General features: G+C 51.0%; 10 protein-coding genes across 10 annotated transcripts; 2 read left to right on the forward strand and 8 right to left on the reverse strand.

Annotated features, from left to right (window-relative positions):
• Positions 1-163: 163 nt before the first annotated feature.
• On the reverse strand, positions 164-1098 carry ASPVEDRAFT_32893 (5'/3'-nucleotidase SurE; the record flags this gene model as incomplete). Its single annotated transcript, XM_040810660.1, has 2 exons — positions 164-876; positions 924-1098. The coding sequence occupies 2 exons, from the start codon at positions 1096-1098 to the stop codon at positions 164-166; spliced, it is 888 nt and encodes a 295-aa protein (XP_040672364.1).
• A 704-nt stretch (positions 1099-1802) lies between these two features.
• Positions 1803-2750, reverse strand: ASPVEDRAFT_87901 (uncharacterized protein; the record flags this gene model as incomplete). The annotated part of the gene is made up of 1 exon (XM_040818196.1): positions 1803-2750. The coding sequence occupies one exon, from the start codon at positions 2748-2750 to the stop codon at positions 1803-1805; it is 948 nt and encodes a 315-aa protein (XP_040672365.1).
• A 129-nt stretch (positions 2751-2879) lies between these two features.
• Positions 2880-4576, reverse strand: ASPVEDRAFT_140271 (carotenoid oxygenase family protein; the record flags this gene model as incomplete). The annotated part of the gene is made up of 3 exons (XM_040807641.1): positions 2880-3881; positions 3927-4469; positions 4517-4576. 3 exons carry the CDS (start codon positions 4574-4576, stop codon positions 2880-2882), a joined length of 1605 nt encoding a protein of 534 aa, XP_040672366.1.
• A 336-nt stretch (positions 4577-4912) lies between these two features.
• On the reverse strand, positions 4913-5820 carry ASPVEDRAFT_75682 (uncharacterized protein; the record flags this gene model as incomplete). The annotated part of the gene is made up of 3 exons (XM_040816316.1): positions 4913-5243; positions 5317-5570; positions 5647-5820. The coding sequence occupies 3 exons, from the start codon at positions 5818-5820 to the stop codon at positions 5141-5143; spliced, it is 531 nt and encodes a 176-aa protein (XP_040672367.1). The 3' UTR covers positions 4913-5140.
• Positions 5821-6455: 635 nt separating this feature from the next.
• On the reverse strand, positions 6456-8114 carry ASPVEDRAFT_140374 (cytochrome P450; the record flags this gene model as incomplete). Its single annotated transcript, XM_040807652.1, has 4 exons — positions 6456-6635; positions 6690-6824; positions 6885-7840; positions 7898-8114. 4 exons carry the CDS (start codon positions 8112-8114, stop codon positions 6456-6458), a joined length of 1488 nt encoding a protein of 495 aa, XP_040672368.1.
• Positions 8115-8973: 859 nt separating this feature from the next.
• ASPVEDRAFT_32897 (SDR family NAD(P)-dependent oxidoreductase) lies at positions 8974-9782 on the reverse strand (the record flags this gene model as incomplete). Its single annotated transcript, XM_040810661.1, has 2 exons — positions 8974-9284; positions 9332-9782. 2 exons carry the CDS (start codon positions 9780-9782, stop codon positions 8974-8976), a joined length of 762 nt encoding a protein of 253 aa, XP_040672369.1.
• A 331-nt stretch (positions 9783-10113) lies between these two features.
• On the reverse strand, positions 10114-11880 carry ASPVEDRAFT_32898 (MCT family MFS transporter; the record flags this gene model as incomplete). Its single annotated transcript, XM_040810662.1, has 8 exons — positions 10114-10194; positions 10259-10455; positions 10539-10675; positions 10736-10826; positions 10884-11056; positions 11117-11150; positions 11218-11488; positions 11575-11880. The coding sequence occupies 8 exons, from the start codon at positions 11878-11880 to the stop codon at positions 10114-10116; spliced, it is 1290 nt and encodes a 429-aa protein (XP_040672370.1).
• An 887-nt stretch (positions 11881-12767) lies between these two features.
• Positions 12768-14860, forward strand: ASPVEDRAFT_45960 (cytochrome P450). The gene is made up of 9 exons (XM_040813433.1): positions 12768-12993; positions 13046-13087; positions 13152-13391; positions 13443-13807; positions 13869-13927; positions 13988-14052; positions 14103-14340; positions 14388-14513; positions 14570-14860. Exons 1-9 carry the CDS (start codon positions 12784-12786, stop codon positions 14764-14766), a joined length of 1542 nt encoding a protein of 513 aa, XP_040672371.1. The 5' UTR covers positions 12768-12783; the 3' UTR covers positions 14767-14860.
• A 45-nt stretch (positions 14861-14905) lies between these two features.
• On the reverse strand, positions 14906-17037 carry ASPVEDRAFT_140830 (bifunctional metallophosphatase/5'-nucleotidase; the record flags this gene model as incomplete). The annotated part of the gene is made up of 4 exons (XM_040807688.1): positions 14906-16340; positions 16413-16606; positions 16660-16870; positions 16934-17037. 4 exons carry the CDS (start codon positions 17035-17037, stop codon positions 14906-14908), a joined length of 1944 nt encoding a protein of 647 aa, XP_040672372.1.
• Positions 17038-17978: 941 nt separating this feature from the next.
• Positions 17979-19934, forward strand: ASPVEDRAFT_45962 (uncharacterized protein). The gene has a single exon (XM_040813434.1). The coding sequence runs from the start codon at positions 18372-18374 to the stop codon at positions 19710-19712; it is 1341 nt and encodes a 446-aa protein (XP_040672373.1). The 5' UTR covers positions 17979-18371; the 3' UTR covers positions 19713-19934.
• The last annotated feature ends 124 nt before the right edge of the window (positions 19935-20058 follow it).

A 20058-nucleotide genomic window follows, 5' to 3' on the forward strand; every position in this document is an offset into this window, starting at 1 on the left:
AAGGAACGGAGAATAAAAGGAGAAACGGTTTATATTGGCCCCCATCCCGGTGTAACCTGGCTGGTTATATTGAGTTGAAGCTGCGGCTACTCCGCAGGAGATATACCCCAGTGCAGGCATTCTCCGAGTTTAGTCTATGCTAGTTATGCACTTATGCTAGAGTCTACGGCAGACAAGTCAGGAAATCGCCCAATTTCTGCAACACACCCCCCTGCAATGTTGCATCGGCGTCGCTCTTGTCGCTCGTCCCCACCGAGACGCTCACATAGCACCCGTCCGTGTCGATAACGGCGTTTTCTGTTGGCAGACGGTTCGACCCACAGGTCTCAACATCGTCGTCCGTGACGAGCGGCACTGCCGGGAAGAGTCTCGACAGGACGAAGCTAAAGTCATCGGCGCTACTGCAGCCATCCACGGAGGGGAAGTTGACATTCAGCCAGACGTCGTCAGGGAGGTACGGCGTGCCGGTATCAACGATCCGATCGACCACTTTTGTCGCGAGCTCAGCGTAGATGGTGCTGTACTCTGGGACCTGATCATCCCAAGCAGTCGGATCGCCATCCTTTCCTGAGAATGCGATCGCGGGGATCTTGGCCGTCCCGGCAGCATAGCTCGCTGCGCCGACAGTGCCGGAGAAGGGGATGGCGATGCCGAGGTTGCTCCCGACATTAGGACCGGAGACGGCCAGATCGGGCTCTCCATCGAGTAATTCCGAGGCGAGCGTGTCGATGCCGTGCTTGATAGAAGTCACCGGGTACGAGTTCACCCAGTTGAGATTGGGGTCTGTCTCGTTGGCGCCGTACGGACCGCTGTTCTCTGGGCAGCTATCAAACTCGCATGCGTCGGTCCTGTCCTCGGGGGTCTCGTCGCTGGATCCTGTAGAGACGTTAGCTGAGTTCAACATGGCGGAAGGTCTTTCCCACCTGTGCCGCTCTGGTTCTCAGCGGGGGCAGACACAACGACGGAATGGCCGGCGGAAGTCAGGGCGCTGTAGAGGGACCGGATGTTAATCTCAGCCCATCCATCGTCGTTGGACGAGATGATGTTGACGGCCTGGGAGGCCAGAGGGAACAGAGCGAGAGCCAGGGTGGAGCGCATGGCGAGTCAGTGACGATGAAAGTGATTGAGATGGCATCTGGCAGGGCCGGTGATCTCGGAATTTATCTTGCTGTCTCGCTGGACAATGCACGGCAGCAAGACGGAAAGACGCAGGTCCGATCGCGTTTCGTATAAGCGAAACGACCAAGGATCATCCATCCATGGATGGAGCCCGCGCTGACGACGATCGCTGGCGATGTCGGACTGTTGCAGCCACCGATCTTCACACGTGGGGATCAACTGATTTATCTGACTTTCTGCGAAACATGACAGCTCTGGGGGAACACCCGAGCTTGCCGCACTACAGTACGTACATACGCTGAGCAATAAATAGGGTGGGACTTGATTGCAGGATATGGTGAGACATCGGTGATGTCCGGTTCAATTGTACACTGCTCATGGGTATGATGCTATGGATATATCGAATGTCTCCATCTCTGCCGCGCTTCAACTGCCGGTCTGTTCGGCTCGCAGCCGAGTCAATCTTCGCATCCTCGACAAGCCGTCGTCTCCGGGCGGGAGATCGGTCGCGGAACGGTAATCCGCCGTAGAGATATCTGATTCTCCTCACGCCGAGCGCGTGATATTTGTAGGGCGCGTTGACTGATACGTCGATCGCTGTGTGTAGAATGTGAATACAGCTCGGCGCACTGCCAATATACGAATTGTGGTGACCGAGGTTATGTCCATCATCTCCACCCATCTCATTCCTCCTTCGGATCCGACTGCTTGACTTGCTGTATAGCCTGCAGGATCAAGCCCAGCTGGGTATTCATCTCCTGCCTGGCCTCCACCATCTCCCGCCGCATGCTCTGCACGTCCATCCGCAGGCTCTGAATATCCACCTTCAATGTTTGGAACTCTGATCTCGTCGGCCCGCTCGGGATCGATGCGACGGCGTTCGGCGGTATGGGATGTCCCGGTACAGAGTGAGCGACCGGCTGCGACAGTTGTTGGGAACTTGGAGGTGGCATAGGAGATGATTGCTCGTATTGTTTCGGTCGCTTCGCAGCGCTGGCATCAGTCGCAGGAGACCCGTCGTCGCCAGGACGTTTCAACGACTGCGCCGGCGATACAAGACCAGGGGACCCAGCCAGAGTATCACTAAACGAAATCCACTTGTCCGTCGCAAGTACCAGCTCGGTCAGCGGCTGTTCCTTCACCTTGCCCGCCGCGACATCACGACGGCGCTCCCGACGCTCCGACACCAGCTCCTCGACTATCTGACGACAGGACTGCCATGAGAAATTGCGCTTGATCTGCCGCTTCAGGCTCGTCGCGACGCAGTACCAGAACCGCGACGGGTTGCCGTGGTACAAGCTCTGGAACTCCAGGCAGCAGTTGACTAGGATGAGGATCTCGTTCTCCTGCAGTTTGCGGCCCCGACGTTTGGTCAAGGGTGAGCTCTGCGTCTGCTGCGGCGACTCGGCGACCTGGTTCTCCTTGTCATCGTGGGGAGTGGACTGCGGCTGGGACTGCGGCTGGGGAGCAGTATAGGGGGAGGTGTAAGGGGGCTGCCATGCGACAGGGTCGGACGAGGGACTCGGCTGGCTGGGAGAGGGCGTGGGCGGAGGAGGGGCGGTCTTGCTGAGGCGATAGATGGGGGTGCGGCCAGAGAGATCCGGGGGCCGAGTGAAATTGACGGGGGCCATGTCGCGTTCTCTGGTTGTGGTGAAGATCCGAGTGGAGGAGATGATCGCACTGTCACTTAGCTGACTAGCTGACTAATGTGCATTGCATAACTTATGCTCTCCTCCAACAATCATGTATTAACCATATCATTAACCACTCTCTGAATAACCAACACTGTGATGCCCATGCAGCCCAAGCGCAATTGCATGGTCTGCCTCTGCACGGCCTATCTCAGTCATGTCCCTCGCCGACAAACACACCAAGTACGACCGCCCAGTCTCCCCGTCCAGCACAACGCTCAGCAGGTATCCTGCATCTTCAGCCTCGTTCGTCCCATCAGGGATAAATATGGCTTCTCCTGGAGTATGGGGCCGTGGCTCTTTACCCCAGTATGTGAGCTTCCCCGTATCCAGATCCGTCTTTGCGAGCCCGTCAGCAAACGATGAATGGCCCCTGTCAATGATTCCATACGCATATCTCTGTCTCTTCGTGGCGTACATTGGGTTGATGGTCGGCAGCTCCCCAGCTCTATCGATCTTCGTCACGACCTCTGCTGCTGCCACCTGCTTTTTGATGCCCTTCGTCGGAACACCAGGGAGCTTGTACCGTACCAGACTCGGTATGTTCTCGTCGTGAGGCGGCTTGCCCTCGCCGGTTGAGAGGACGTTCTCAAAGTACAAATTCCTCAGTATGCCATCGTTCTGGAACTGGATGATATCACACATAATATCAACCGTTCCATCACGATCCTCCTGGAAAGCATTCACCGTGTGGAAGCTGAAAAAGGGAGGGCTGGTGAATGTGGCGACATGGCCCCTATTCCCCTTCCTGTCTATCACCAACCACTTCGTTTCCCCCTGGGGGTGGAATGCCAGCGCGTCGATGATATTCCTTTCCCAAAGCACCGATACCCCGTATCCATTAAAGTACAGCGGCCAGATGCAGAGAATAAGAAAGTCCCCAGATAGGAAAAACGAGTGGATGTACGCAGGCTTCACCCCGGACCCAATAGTCGCGAGAATATCAGTCTTCCCCGTCTTTGCTGACGTGCGGAAAATGCGGTATTTGGCTGATGCCCCGAATTCGAGGTTGAAGTTATATAGATCTCCAGTAACTGGGTCGTATGCAGCATGCGCACAGGACATGTCGCCCTATCCAGTTAGAATTCGGAACAATATTCAGCAGATGGTGGTTACCTTCAAATCCGGATGCAGCTTTGTCTGCCTCGTAACACCCACCGGCTGCAGAGTATCCATATCGATAGTCTGCATTATATTTGCATCCGTCAAAGCTGTCACCGTACCCTCCGGCATCCCCGGCATCTCGGGCCTCACCGTAACCCACATATTTGCCATTCCCGGGTGGTCACTACTCGGAACCGCTGGGTGGAAACTAGCCTTGACCTTCTCAAAATACGACATACATGGGTCTCTCTTCTGCCCGAAGGTAATGTATTTGTCGATATTCCCGCCCTTCTGCGCCTCCTCAAGCAACTCGTCGACCTGGCTTCGAGACGTGTACAATACGCGACAGGTTCCTGGGTCCTCCGTGTCAGGGATGATCTGGAACCTGTGGATCTGGCTGAATCCGTCGAACCAGTGGCTGCGCTTGTACTCTCCTTTCGGTGTGTCGACTTTGTACTGCCCCGGTCCGGTTCTGTAGAGAGTCCCTGCTACCTCTTTCGGGAACCTTCCAATGACTTTGAGCTCGATTGTCTCTGTCGAGGTAGTTGCTTCGAACTGGGGGAGTTAGTATATATTCAGCCAAGGCCATTGAAAGGACGTACAGCAGCATCATTCGGCCAGTTCTTGTACGGCGCTTTGGTCGGGCTCTGTAGCTTGCCCATGTTCTGTGTAGTATTTTGAATGGAGTTATTTTAGCGATGAATATGTTCTGTAGAAACATGACCCAGAAGCGAGCGTGGCAAGGCCTTATATAGACAACAAACTATAATTCTCCAGTTAAGCCTTCTAAATACCAACGTCAGCCTCACCCCGTGGCACACTACCTCGCCTCGTATTCGCGACCAACAGAAAGACAAGCTTAGCGAGCAAGAACGGACCAGAGCTGAATTCTGTATGTACTGCCAGGGCTGAGATGTCATAATTAGGTTGAGTAGTGAAGATATTAAATAGTCAGGTTTCGCCGCATCAGCGAGCGAATCAGAACTAGTCTAGATATTAAATATTAAACATTAGGTATTATCAACCGAGGAATATATTCCTCCAAGTCCGTTCCACCCCGTGTCCGTATCCGTGTCCGTGTCCATAGCCATGTCCATAGCCATGTCCGGACCATATCACGGTATACCGAGGTATTCTCCTCCGAGTCTGTCCCATTATTATAATCATCAGTCCCGTGCTCACATGAAACATATAAGTCTCTAAGTCGTCGACACATCATAAATCATTTACGCAGCGACCGCGTTTTCCTTGCGCGCGGCGTGCTTCCTGCTTTTGCGGTATTTGTCCGTCGCCCGGCAGGCCCAGACGAGCAAGATAAACTCTGTCACACTATGAAATAACATCATGTCAGCACGGCCGAGTAAAGGGAGCTACTGTAGCCAAGGAAAGAAGTCGCACGCACCAGCAAATCAACGACATAATGACCGCATACCACTCCACGCCGGCCAGGACAAACCCACCACACTCACTACCTCGAAGACACGTATAATCCGTACCAAAGAAAGGTTCGATCAGGACGGCCGTTGCAATCGACACGGCGGCTAGGGAGAGGAAGCAGAGGAGATCAAAGCTGACGTAGACGCCTGGGTGGATGGGTTTCTTCAAGGCGAGGCGGAGGACAAGGACAGTCGTAGTCCAGAGGAATGTAAAGGCGCTCTATTATTTTGAGAAGTAAGTTGGGGATCTGTTTACTATAAAGGTAGGCTGAAGCCTGCTGGGGACAGCTGCGTACCGCTGCGAGAACGCCGGGGTTGATGCCCCAGTCGACACCGTCGTTGACGACCTTGGCGTGAGCGGGGATAGTCCATGCCACCGCAGGGAATACGGGGAGAGTGGTGATAATGCTCAGAATACGAAGGCCGATGATGGCCTTGTGGCTGTCGTCCGCGTAGTATGGGTTGTTCATGTTGAGTTGTGCTAAAGGGAAGTGCGAAGAGCGGTTATAGAGTAGTCGATGAGATTAACTTGAATATTGATTTCAACATCGGCAGCGAGGCCTGATATAGCTTTGAGACTGTTCATCCCAAGTCTCGTATCGCGTGTCCACAGGCTACGTCGGCCAAGCCCTACGAGGATGGCTGAGCATCTGAGCCTCACAAGTTCCAACAATTGTCTGATCGAGCACGCGGATTGGATGCAGAGCTGCCCCCAAGAAATCTAACAATGGAACGCCTGACGATCACTGAGAAGCGCCACGATGGCAGCGCATGCAGGACCCTGAGTGCATGCTCGATCGGCATAAATCCATCTTGGCCCACTTAACCAAGCTCATCGCCACTCTGAGAACCTGTCTTCAGAGGGTACAAGTGTTGATGAAATGAATTGATTGTTATTGATCTGCACGCACCCACTATACTACTAAACTGGTCGTCTGCTCGACGACCTCTTTGGGAAGTATGCTGCGCAAACACCAAATTCGGCTAAATATAGCTTCCACTCTATGATGAATAACAATATTTCCTGAACTGACGGGTGGTCGGACTTGTCACCTACTCGGATATTCAAAGCCATGCCAGCTTGGAGATCCAGAACTGAGGCGGCCTACGTTCGCTCAGTGACTCTGACTTGAATCTTTTGCTTGACAAACCATCCACTGCTCGTTGTCCAGTCGGCACCATCCACAGGGGCAAAATCAAACCTCCGCACGAGCTGTGGCAGCAGTTTTGTCATTTCAAGAAGCGAGATGTTCTTGCCAATGCAGGTTCTTGCCCCAGCCCCAAACTGTATCTGCATCAGCACAGATTCACCATCCAGTGGACATTTGTGAACACTTACTGCCAGGAAATGCTGTTCTAAAAAGGCAAGTTTCTCTTTCGAAACCAGCCATCGCTCTGGGCGAAACTGGTGCACGTCTTTGCCCCAGATGCTTTCATCGCGATGGACCACCCACGCATTGACGCCAACCACAGTCTGTCGGAGCCTATAATCAGTAGCTGTTTACAAAACAACTTGGCATAGATTGAAACTTACCCCCTTTGGAAAATGTCTACCGGCGAGCTGTGCACCGCCCTCTGGAACGACTCTGCTCAGGATCTGGCCCACAGCCGCATGCAGTCTCAATGCCTCCTTAATGCAAGCTTGCAAGTATGGAAGCTTCTGTCCTTCTTGAAAGGTCGCTGGACTCGAAATATTGCCTTCCTCGACGGCTGTATCAATTTCATCGCGGAGCCTCTGCAGGCAATGCGGGTTCTTCATCAGGTAGTAAATGACTGCCGTCAGGCTTATCCCAGTAGTATCAGAGCCAGCGCCAACGTTCGCCCCAATAACATTATTCATGGTTAGATGTTCCAGCTTGCCAGCTTTGTTCAATTCAATGCATTTTGCCAAGAAGTCCTTGCGGTCGCTGGAGCTCTCTCCTTTCATCCGGGCGGCAATCTGCTGTCCTATCACTCTCTGGAGGGTCTTCAGATAGCTCTCAATTGGGAAAACATTCTGAAGCCAAAGATACAATGGATGAATCTCGGGGACAAGGCCCGCCATCGAGCCGTATCCTATGGAAGCAACGTGAGCAGCATGTAAAAGCCCGCTGTCATCCTTACCCTCCCCGACCAGGCCAAACGACTGGCCAAAGGTGATCTCGCCTATGACGTCGAATGCATAGAACTGCATCCAAGTGAAGAGGTCAAATTCCCTCCCGCTTTTTGCATGACTCTCCAATGCAGTTATGAATTCGCGATTGATCTTGTCGACGAATGGCTCGTAGGATACCAGCGAGCTCATTGCGTACATGTTGGATGTCTTTCTCCGCTCGACCGCGTGTTTGTCATTGCTAGTCTCCGAGAAAACATCCCTGTGGTGCGTGAAGGGACCACCAAACGGTTTGTAAAACTCGGATTTGCTGAATTTGGAACCGGGGCCATAGATCGTGCGGATGGCGGAGGGATCCCCAATGCTGTATCGATTGGGTGCTAACCGGACGATGGGGCCTACAGGAACATGAAGTCAGTATGCAAGTGTTTCCAAAGAACGAGCTGCTGATGTACCATATTTCTTATGCAGGGCGATTGTGACATGTTCCAGCTGGCCTTGCCAGTTATGGTACAGTTCCCAGAGGCGAGTATATCGCGCAAGAGCTGGCCCTTTGACATCACCTAGCGGGCTGAGAAGGGCCGGGACTAGGTAATACAGGAATAGAAGGGCACCAGAGGCCGAGATGAGCAACGGCACACTGAGAGGCTGACTTGCAATGTCAGAAATCATGACGGAGTTTCTATCCACACTGCACTCGTCTTCGGGATTCTGCAATGAGTATGAGGGCAACATAAATTAGGATTCCGGCTTTTATATCCCTCTTGACGGCACCAGTCGGCCGCCACTCCACTTGATCAACTTCCGTTTCACGCTCCATTGGCGGGGGTGTGGAGTGTATGGTCTTATCCAAAGTATGTTCATTGCCAAACACTTGACGCTATATGGCCGCCAACACCCGGTGTACGGACCCCAAGCGCTTCAGGCCGTCCAAACTCTACTAGCTGCATGATATGCAATCGCGGGTAACCCGTTCTTCAGCTTTTCTCTGAGAAAGCACCTGTAGTTAGGGCGTTACTAAGCGGAAGAGAGCATCAGATCGGACTCCGCGATCAACATCGGAAACGATGAGGTAATCGGGATTGAGCAGAGCAATATCTTCTTTCGTCTTGTTCTCCTCCACATGTCGACTGCGGGTCTTGATTTCTTAACTGATTGGGCTTCCTCCAGCGCCTTCACGGACTAGGCTCTATCGTAGCCGTCCTGGTTGGGCGCGTGGTGGATATCAACGTGCTGTCCGACGGGCATGAAGAAGCCGATTCCCGATCACTGCGAGCTACTCCCTATAAACTTGGATTTCTTGTCTATCATTTGTGCTCTTCCTGGATTCAATGATACCTTGGAGTCGGGGTCGTTGTCCCCCAACCATCGGCTTCTCGTAGTAAGCTAATTATCAAAATTGTACTTGGCTCATTGTGACAGAGGTCTCTCGAGTGGCGTTAGAGGTACTTCTTTTAGGGAATATCCATTTCCTTTCTGACTAAACAATCTGATGGTATATTTGTACACTTCATGTCCACTGATGCAATCCTCACAGCCAACCTCCATCAACCGAATAACAACTTCCACTAACGAACGAGCTCTCCGGCCCCAGCAGGAAAAGAACTACATTCGCCACCTCCTCAGGAGTCCCCTGGCGCTGAAACGCAATAGGGTCGTCAAATGGAGCATCGGCAGGTCGGCCAATGCGATCCCAGTGCCCCTGCATCATTTCCGTGTAGATTGGGCCTGGCGCAACAGCATTAACGCGAACTTCTCGGTGGCCATTCTCTTTTGCAGCAGCCTGAGTGAGACCCAGTACACCGTGCTTGCTCGCAGCGTATGCGCCGTAATTTGCCATTCCTGGTGAGAATTAGGACGGTTCAAAAAGTCAAGTAGTCAAGACTCACCTATTTTGGAGTGGATGGAAGCCATGTTGACAATCGACCCCTTATCCTCGATGACGTTCAGCTGCGCGCGAAGACAATACAGGACCCCCGTCAGATTGATACCGATGATCTTATTCCATTCACTGTCATCAGTCTCCGCGACAGTCTTAGTCCCATGGTCCTTCCCGCCAATGCCGGCAACATTCGCTGCACCGTCCAAGCGCTGGAATTTTGCCTTGATCTCGGCAATCCAGGCTTCCACCTGTTCCTTGTTTGAAACGTCCACTTGGGTGACCATATACTGAACAGGAGGTGTCTTGGAGGCGAAATACGCCTCGACCTCGCTCAGGGCATCGCGGTTGACGTCGGCGAGGCAGACTATGCCGCCGCGGTCGGATATGAGTTTTGCTGTTGCGCGACCGATGCCACTTGCTGCGCCTGTCACGGCGTAGACCTTGCCTTGGAGCGACATTGTTGGACAGGTGTCTAGTCAGAGTATGAGTTTGCCGTTGCAGTCGTGGTGATGGCGGGGTTTCGGTAGTCGGAGTTGGTCCGACTGGGACTGGACACCTGAGGTGTCTTATTTATTAATATTAATTATCTTGTTCTGTTACCAAGACCTAATTTGCTACTGCCTGTTGCTGAGTGTATGCCGCCGAGAACTCTCATAGAGTGCTGCATCTCCTCAGTATACAGGCTAGTGGAGACGCTGCGTCCAAGAATTCTGCCCATTATTTGCGACAATTATACCATAACAACATTCACTCCTCGCAGTAAAATTATTTTCACACGACGTAAGAGAATCAAAATTTTGCTAGCAAATTGCGACTGCATCTCGTTCTCGCAACAAAGGTAACTGCAGCCCCGGCGAACATGATACAACCCTAAAAAAGCAATCAATCCATGTATCAGCAACGACAAATGTTCGATATACGCAGAAAAACCTACCCCAAAGATAATTAAATGCTTGTATGCATCTTTTGAGCTATCGTTATTCAAAAACGCACCACCAACAGGAGTGCCGATTAACGTCCCAACAGATAGTACGGTGGAAAATGCCCCCATGTATGCGCCTAGATCCTCGGCCGGTGAAAGTTGGGCGACGGCCGGGAATATTATGGATATGATTGCGCCAGAAAAGAAACCTACATCAGGGAATATTAGCAAAAGTCCAGCCAAGGTCTCAGTCGATAGGTGAGACTCGGCTTGGTCAACGAAGGGGGCATACCGTAGATACAGGCAAATGCAATGATTGTACCGCCATTGGTTGCAACAAGCCACATAGCCAAGTCTAAGATAACACATGATAGAGTTGCTGGGTAAAGCATATTTATGACGCCGAGACGGTCACCGAGTTGCCCACCGCTATCGAAACATGTTAGTCAAAGTAGACCAAGAGGGGATGCTTTGTATGTTTTCACTCACATAATGCGTCCAAAGAAGCTGGCCGCGTTGATACAGGCGAGGAGATACGGGTGAATAGAGTCGGAGATGCCATGGATGATTGCATAACTCTCTAAAGGTCGTCAGCTAATCGGATGAGCCAGGATATTAAAGGCGTATGTCACCATACCTATGTAATAATATGGAAAATAAAGTCCGATGTTAGAAAGAAGGGATCCAAGTGCAAGAATCGAAAACCGGCTGTCTTTAAAGCCGCGAAAGTCGAGCAGCTGCTTCCATTTTTTGGGAGGTTTCAACGGTTTTCGGGCTCGGGTGACAAGCACTGCTAACCCGTAACAAGCTCTGCCAAAGGGATTCGTTAGTGAAAGTCAGAAGAGTTCGAGTTATCAAATTCCTACGTACATCACAAGTAGTGCTTGAACACGGACGGCCCATGCTGTGTGGGGAAGCAAATCCAGGTTAGCCAGGAACTCAGCGACAACTCAACTGAATGGCGTATTTACCAAATCCCACACTTTTGAAGAGCCTCGAGAGCATTATGGGCAAACACACGCCTCCCACGCTACTTCCTGCGGCTACAATACCCATTGCCAGAGCGCGTCGCTTTTTGAAATAGTGCCCAGCAATGGCAATGGCGGGTTGGGCGCCAAACGACACGGTCAGGCCAAAAAGTAGGCCTTGAGACAGTAGTTGCTGCCATAATTGATCCCGTTTAGTAAATGATAGAGCCACGAGTGATAGGGTGGTACCGATGCCACCGGTGAGGTAGAGGTACTGGGCAATGTGTAAGTTAAATCCATAACCAGCGTATAGAAGGTGAACCTGGGATGTCCCTTTACTGGGGATACTCTGGTACTAACCTTGATGGGATATGAATCGAACAGAGCGCCGCTAAGCGGACTGATGAGATACAGCAGACTGATCTGAAGGGTTCCGATGAAAGCGATGGCAGTTGATGATGAAGTGTGTAGATAGTCAGATTCATAATAGCTTTGAAAGGTCCCAAAACTGTTGATGACGCCAAACGTAGCAAAGTATATAAGAAAGGAGCCGAATACTGCCATACATCCCTCTAATGATCCTTCTACCATAGCTAGTGGCTCTGGGCTGCTGCTTTGATTTGATCCCCTCTCCTCGCCCTGGTCTTCTATATTCGCAGAACGCATGCTAATCAAGAGGAGTATTCGGCTCCGATAAATTCCACAAGTGCGGTTGGTTGCGAACAGGGCGAGCAATTATCAGTAGTCAATCAGAAACACGACACAATCCTAGGGGTGATCCGAAAAGCGGACAATCCTACCAATTTGTCCCTTACTTGTATGACGATTGGCGGGAACTGTAAGGCGTGTTCCTAGGATGGTTGCGACAGCTATGGAATTGCAAATGCAGTATCCCAGGGCATGATCCGTGTTTTGCTGATGTCAGGCACTTGGTTATGCATTTGGTATAATCCATGAGACGGTCCTGACAATTCGTAAACCCGCAGGCACCGCTGGGAGTCACTTTCCTCTACTTCCAGTAGGTGAAGATTTTGATGGTTTTAGGGAAACAATTCGCTGAGTAACTGGTTATATTGCTCAATGATAATCGGAATAAAGGTAAAACAGGCCTTCCGGGAAATCCCTTTCGTTCTTGTTCCACCCTACCAAGGCATGGGAGTGAGACAGTGCCATGGAGTGCGCAAGGGATAACCCGACTCAACAGAGGCCATGGAATGCACAACACGTAAGGCTGATGTGAGAGAGTTACTTCTTATCGTAGAATCCATATTCACCCCTAACTTCATTAAAGAACCGCTCGACTGTTCCCTTGCTGCATAATATACCACAATTGGCGTTGAGAGTCTCGTCATATGTGGAGCAGTTCATAACCGGGCAAGACCACAAGGCAGCCATACTGGACCAGGAATGTTTGTGCCACCTCCTTCGCTTCAGACCTCCACTGTAGGATATTAAGGTTCAGGATTCGAACGTGGCTGTAGTCTGTAGCAGTATATATAAGAAATAAGTGGCGCACAGTGGCTTTGTATCTGCTTTACCAGATGCATCAACGAGTCGTATTGGGATACAATGTTCACCACGCTGTCGGAACTTCTTGGGGAGCTATCCAGAGCAGCAGCGCACTACCCCTTCCACTTCTTACTATTTATACCGGCGGTCATAATATTGAAGTTTGCCCATTGGTACCGGATTGCCAGCCGGCAGTTCCCCGGGCCTCCAGTCAAGAGTATCTGGTTTGGCAATCTTGATCAGTCACTAGCTGATAATGTCCATGAAAAGGTTCGAGTTACTTAGGGTTTTACAAATAAGATAGCACAATTAACAAATCCAGTGGAGGGAGTGGCACAATGTTTATGGACCGATCTATCAAACAGTAGGCAGTCCTCCTAGCAGCACTTCAATCTCAGAAAAGTCCACTAACTGTGTCTCTTGCGTAGTGGAACGGACTATTTTCGCGCACGGTGTTTATAGGAGACCCGGAAATCATCTCACAAATTGCTACCAAGAATTGGCCAAAGGCACCAAATCAATACGAGGGATTCAAACCTTTGAGTGGTGACGCTTTATTTGCCCAAATGCATCATCGTCGTTGGCAAAAGCAGAGGAAAAGTCTTCGGTCTGCCTTTCAACCAGCCGTGGTCAAGAGTCAATATCCAATCTTGATCATGCACATTCAGGCACGTATCACTTTCTTGCGATCCGAGATGTTACTTTAACCCTTGACACAGAAATACATCAGCCTTCTGGATGAAGCCGCCTTGAAGAACGATCACGTTGATATGTCAATGCTGAACGTGTTGCTGACTCTGGATTTTGTTGGTGAGGTTGCCTTCGGCACCAACCTTCATGCTCTCGACGAAGGACCTAACTGTCGCATCCTGCAACTATTCGACATTATCCTCCCCGAGCTGATGAAGTGTGGTTTGTTTCCGCTGAGGGCAAAGGTCCCCGTCTTGAAGAGCACCAGGAACATGCACAAGGCCTGTGCTGAGCTAAGAGGAAAGGCGCAAGAGGCAATCAAAAACGCGCGAGCGGACGATAATTTGGGCCATAATGATACTAAGACCAAGCGAATCTACGAACTGCTTGCTCAGTAAGTTGGGTCCGATTGCCTGCTAATTACAGCCTTGTTACCAACATGATCGCATCGATAGGCAACGAGACGAGGACGGGGAGTATTCGTTTACTTCTAAAGAACTGTGTGACAATTATGGTAGACATCTCAAGCTTATTTCCAGTTCATTTTCCATTCATGGCTGATACACATTGCAAGTTACGTTCCTGGTTGCTGGTGGCGACCCAACAGCTCACACGATCACGTTTGCCATTTATGAGATTGTAAGTGTTTGATTGACAAGGAAAATTGGATGCTTACTGAGGGCCTTTAGCTTCGTCATCCTGATATTCTAGCAAAGCTTCGTGCCGAACTAGACTCGACGATCCCCGACGGTGTCAAAGTGCCATCACTAGAGCAAACCAAGTTGCCCTATCTGAATATGATTGTCAAGGAGACTTTGAGATATAATGGACCAGGATTTGGCACCTTTCGATACTGTCCAGAAAGCACCGTTGTTTCAGGGGTTAAGCTTCCTGCAAACACGACTCTGGCACTCTGGAACCCCCAGGGTGAGTGATCCGAGATGTTAAACCATTTGGACTAACATTAGATACAGTGCATAGAGATTCAACTCTGTGGGGTGATGACGCGAACGAATTCAATCCCGACAGGTGGAAATCGGATGGAATGCCTGTGAAAGGGTCATACTTCCCATTTTCATACGGGCCACGAAACTGCTTAGGTATGATCTGGTCAAATTTCCGTTTTGTTAATGAGAGGCCTAACATATATACCCAGGTCAAGAGCTTGCTATCCTTGAAGTCACATTGACTCTGGCCACGTTGTTTCGCCGATATGATCTTCAGTTGGACGACGGCTACCAGATGGATTATCTTTCCAGCTTTACGTTGTGCGCCAGAGATGGACTCAAGATCCGTGTTGCAGCACGGCAAAAGCAAGACAAATTGACAAAAGAAGGAACAGGGATGTTGTAGATATGAAAGTATCTGCACTGGGCAGATCATATATCCTGGATGGAAGACAACTATCTAGGTGTATAGTTCTATGAGATGAGACGCGAATACCAACCAAAAAAAAAAAAAAAAAAAAAAAAAACATAGGATAGGATTAGTCTCACTCTATCACAATGCGACCTTCAAGTCGAGGAGAAATCCCCGATGTCAAGGGAGGCATAAATTCACCCTCACCGTGCATGGGATCTAAAACGTCGGGATTCAAGCCGGCATGTCGCATCCATTTACGAAGAACCCGACGTGCCAGCTGCAGATGATAATCTCCTTCTACAGCTGACCGCGCAGGGAGGGTGACCGAGTGAGTCCTTAATGTGGGCGAACAGAGAATAACAGCATCAGGATTCTCGTCTGAATCGGAATCCATGGCATCACTGCTGCTCCCACTGCCCCCGTTTGCATTATGCGGGATGCACCCATGATTAGGCGTCTCTCGGCACAAGGTCCGCAGGTGGCTGGGTGATTTCTCTGAGACCGGTGACGCAGTATCAAAAGGACGCTGGACCCAGTGCCGGTGAAGGCTGGGAATCCGGCGACTCCATTTCCCGAGAACTCTCCAACTCATGAAGTATTGGCGTAGAATGGTACTAACTAACACTCCGCTTTCCTCTGATACCAGCTCTTCTACGTGGCCGCCCTCGGACTGAACAAGCAAGGACGAAAACCCATCCTTCCCACGAGCCATGTAGCCTCGTGTGGCAAGAGTATAATCTCGCTGGAGTTCAATCGGCCGATCACCAACACGAGCAAAGGTAATGCGAGAGCCAGGGGGTGCATGGCATTTGAACCCAAACGAAATATTCGATACCTGGGTAAAGCGACCTTCAAGCGCAGGAAGAGCACTTACACCATTCTCCAGAGCACTGAGCAGGGCCTGTCCACTAAGTCGTAGCAGGACCACTGGATCGTCATAGGGGAAGCAATTCAAAATATCCTTTAAACGCAGCACTCCCGGGGGATATATCTGGTCACCACGCATAGTGCCCCCCGCCATCATCGCGCAGTCTGCGGCGTAGTAGTGGCGCATCAAGTCACAGACAAAATTCCCGAAATTCGATTCACGTTGCCTTACTGTAGAGAATCGGCTATCTAAAGGTACCAAAGTATATCCGATTGGCTCTTCAAGCTTTGGTCTGAGACTAGAAGTCAAGCTATCAACAAGTGCGAGTGCCCCGGGGTCCTCCGGGATAGACTGCACAATATCTCGCCTAGTGATGTTAAAATCCCATCCGGGTGCACCATCAGGCTTGCGAAAGGCTTCCAGATAGCTTATCTGTTTAAAATCGGTGCCAGATCGAAGCACATGGGTGCCGTTGACAACGCTATGGGCATAGTAATGGTCATGGCCGCCGAGAATAATATCCACCACGCCGGACGGCAGATTTGTTGCGAGCTTAACATCGTTCGGCTCGCGTTGGTGAGAGACAATTACCACCATTTCTGCTCCCTCCTCACGAAGTCGCGGAGCCAGCACTTTGGCAGTCTCCGTCGCAGACTTGTAGGTCAAGTTCGGGGGGAGAGAGTTGATTGTTTCCAGCCTTGAATATGTCAACACTAGAAAGGTAAGACAAAACAAGTTATGCAGGGTGCGTCCTTTAGAGCTGCCTTACCATTCCCTTTCCCCTAGGCCTATCACCCCAATCTTTATACCATTTGAAGAGGTCAGCATACAGGTCTTTCCGCAATCCGCGATCGGAACTCCATCTCCTAAAGCAGGGTCGAGTACATTGGCCAGGAGCCAAGGGAAATGACATTGACTGGCAAGGTAGTGGAGCCGTTCGACGCCAAAGTCCAGATCATGATTCTACCCATGTCAGCAATATTGATACTTTCAACCAATCCGCCCGGGGTACGCACTCCCACACATGCCACGTCAGTTCCGATTTTGTTCAGGAAAGGGACCATATGTGTTCCCTTTGTAACGGTGCTCTCCAGGCTAGGATTGAACGCGTCGCCGGAGAACAGGGTAAGGATGTTGGGCTGGCCGGCAAAGCGCGGGCTTTCACGGTAGTAGCTCACAAGGGATTGAAAGCGAGCAACGCCGCCAATTGGTTCTGCAGATCCGGGCCTAAACAAGCAGAAGCCAATTAGTGCTTTGAATGCACATATGGGATTGCATGGTGATTCTTACTCGACATGGTAGACATCGTTATAGTGGATCAGCCGCAGATCTGGGGCGCCGGTCCGATGCGAGGCGAAGGTGACGGAAACACCGTCGGAGTTGGTTGTTGACATTGAAATTCAGGTGGAAGTGGAATAGACGATAGTGAGTTTGGCAAGGAAAGAAAAGTCTCCGGAGTGAGAAGGAATGTAAAAGAGGAGCAGCTGTGTTTACCAAGCGAACAGCCCAGTTTGCGGTCTGCTGGAATGTTATATGAGCTTCGTACGGGAGATATGGCTTGATCGTCAGCTCGCATAGGCAGCGCATGGTGTCGATCATGATGCCTTGTTTTGCGGTATGTTATGCCTTGCATCTGGCTAAGACATATCCAACGGTCGATCGCAGGGCTTTTCATCCATCACAGGAATACTTGACTGGATACCAATGCCAGATCAACTCTTTGATGCAGGTATGTCTAGACGTCCGCGCCATAATTTTGCCTGTTAATAGGTGGTTTCGGTTCCCCTCGTCAAATATTAATTTAGTAAGTATCTCTATAATAACAAACTACCTTAAAAAAATAATTTGTATTACAAGAGTTCTAGTATTTTCAAACTTATACTATACAAGTATTTTGATTTGCTATTTCGCTGCCGTTTTCGGTCGCATGTTCGCTGTCACCAGAAACTTCAGAGTATATCCGTCTATCTCTTAACAGGGCAGGTTTGTGTCCTACTATTTACGCGGTGGATTGTGTTAGAGTGTGAACTGCTGCTCAAGGCAGGGGTCTGGCACCTACCATCAGGAACAACTGTTCTGCGTATACCAACCCTAAGCTATAACGACTATTGTATAGATCCCCACAAGAGAGCACCACATCCGGGAGTTCACGGCTGGCTTCATCTGCCGAAATCTCGCCTGCCAAGCCGCTGTCTCCCCAGTGCCAAGTAGAGTGACAGGGGATAGGGCCCTCCGCTGTCTTGTAAGTGGTGCGTGTCGCTGTATGACTGCCTATCACCAGTTGCTCTGTCAATGAAGCAGTGCACAGCTCCCCGCAGCTTGGCCTTCCCCGGATCTGGCGCTGGGCTTGCTTCCCGATATCTTGCCAATATAACCGGCTGCTCCTGCTACTAGCATGAAGGATATCAGTGTCTGTCCTTCTCATCAGGAATACAGCAGTCACACAATTGCCCTTCGTTTATACCCGCCATGGCAGAAAAGGGCCTTGCTGAGCATGTGGAGAGCCAATACCAAGCTCCTACGGAGTCTTCTTCAGAGAAAGACCAGTATGTATTCTCGGTATTCTGCAATCTGTGCTAATCATGTACAGCCATGACACGGCATTCTACTTCGACCCTAAAGCTGAAGCCCGGCTGCGTCGAAAGATCGATTGGTATATCGTGCCTACCGTTTCCCTAATGTACCTCTTCTGCTTCATCGATCGAGCCAACATCGGTAGACACATCCCATGACTACAGAAATACAAGCAGATACTAATGTAGCAGGAAATGCCCGACTTGCCGGCCTCGAAGACGACCTCGACATGGCAGGCTACGATTACAACACCCTCCTCTCCGTCTTCTACATCTCCTACATCGTCTTCGAAATCCCATGCAACATCGCCTGCAAATGGATCGGCCCTGGCTGGTTCCTCCCCGCCATAACTCTGGCCTTTGGAATCTGCTCTGTGGGAACCGCCTTTGTCCAGTCCTTCAACAGCGCCTGTGGCGTCCGCTTCCTCCTGGGAATCTTCGAAGCAGGCATGTTCCCCGGAATCGCATACTATCTCTCACGGTGGTATCGAAAAGCTGAACTCGCCCTCCGCCTCTCCATCTACCTCGTAATGGCCCCGCTAGCAGGAGCATTCGGCGGCCTCCTCGCCTCGGGAATCCTCAGCCTGTCCTCCTTCGGAAGCCTACATACCTGGCGCATGATATTCGCCATTGAAGGAATCATCACCGTCGGAATCGGCGCCCTCGCCTTCCTCACCCTAACCGACCGCCCAGAGACTGCTGTCTGGCTATCCAAAGACGAAAAAGAGCTCGCAGTCTCTCGCGTCCGCTCTGAATACGAACACGCCGGCGCACGCGAAGTCCTCGACAAACTCGACAAGAAGAAACTCTCCCGCGGCATCTTCAACCCTATCGTCCAAGCCACATCATGGATCATGCTTTTCACCTGCGTCACCGTGCAAGGGCTAGCCTTCTTCGCCCCAACAATCGTACGCACAATATACCCCGAGAAAAGCACCATCCAGCAACAACTTCAAACCGTGCCGCCTTATATCGTCGGTGCATTCTCAACAATCCTCGTCCCGTATCTCAGCGGACGGTTCAATAAACGTATCGGCCTGTTCATATGTACCCCTATCCTCATGATGGTGGGTTATATCATCTTCCTAGCGACTGATAACCCGCGCGCTCGATATGGAGCGACATTCCTGATCGCCTTCGGGTCGTTCCCAATGGGCGTTCTGACGACTGCCCACGCATCAGTTAACGTCGTTTCCGATACCTCGCGCGCAGCGGCTATCGGGACGGTCGTGATGATGGGGAATATCGGCGGGCTTGTGGCGACGTGGTCCTTCCTCCCCTTTGACGGGCCAGACTATCCAATCGGGAATGGATTGAATCTTGCCACAGGTTCGGCTAGTCTTCTTATTGCGGTTGGGATGTTGATATGGTCGAAGTGGGATAATAGGCGGCGGGAGGCGGTTGGCGAGAGGGGTGGGAGGAGGCTTGATGGGCTGAGTGCGCGTCAGATTGAGGATTTGGAGTGGCGCCATCCGGCTTTTAGATGGTTGCTCTAGGATAAGTATATTGTACGAGGAATAGCCAGCAAATTACACTTGGATGTTTCAGCCATAGTCATCTACTACTCCTCGTATAATGGCGTCAAGCCAATGAGAGTTTCCCCACGCAGACAGTGGCGTATTGATGGTTAGTTACAGCCTTCAGCCTTGCGGCCGTCCATAGGACAGCCTTGTCAATTTCCTAATCCGGCCAATGCTGAGGCACGCATCCCTGTCTGTGTCCATTATTCCCGCTAGTAGTGCTATAGGGCTCACACTGGCGCTGTTCTAAAGTCTCAGCCAGTGCAGTTGGCCAGCCTGACTAGGGCTTAAATATACGGGTGTCCCAAGCTTTCTTCCTAAC

Source organism: Aspergillus versicolor (assembly GCF_001890125.1).
Source record: "Aspergillus versicolor CBS 583.65 unplaced genomic scaffold ASPVEscaffold_11, whole genome shotgun sequence".
NCBI classification, from domain to species: domain Eukaryota; kingdom Fungi; phylum Ascomycota; class Eurotiomycetes; order Eurotiales; family Aspergillaceae; genus Aspergillus; species Aspergillus versicolor.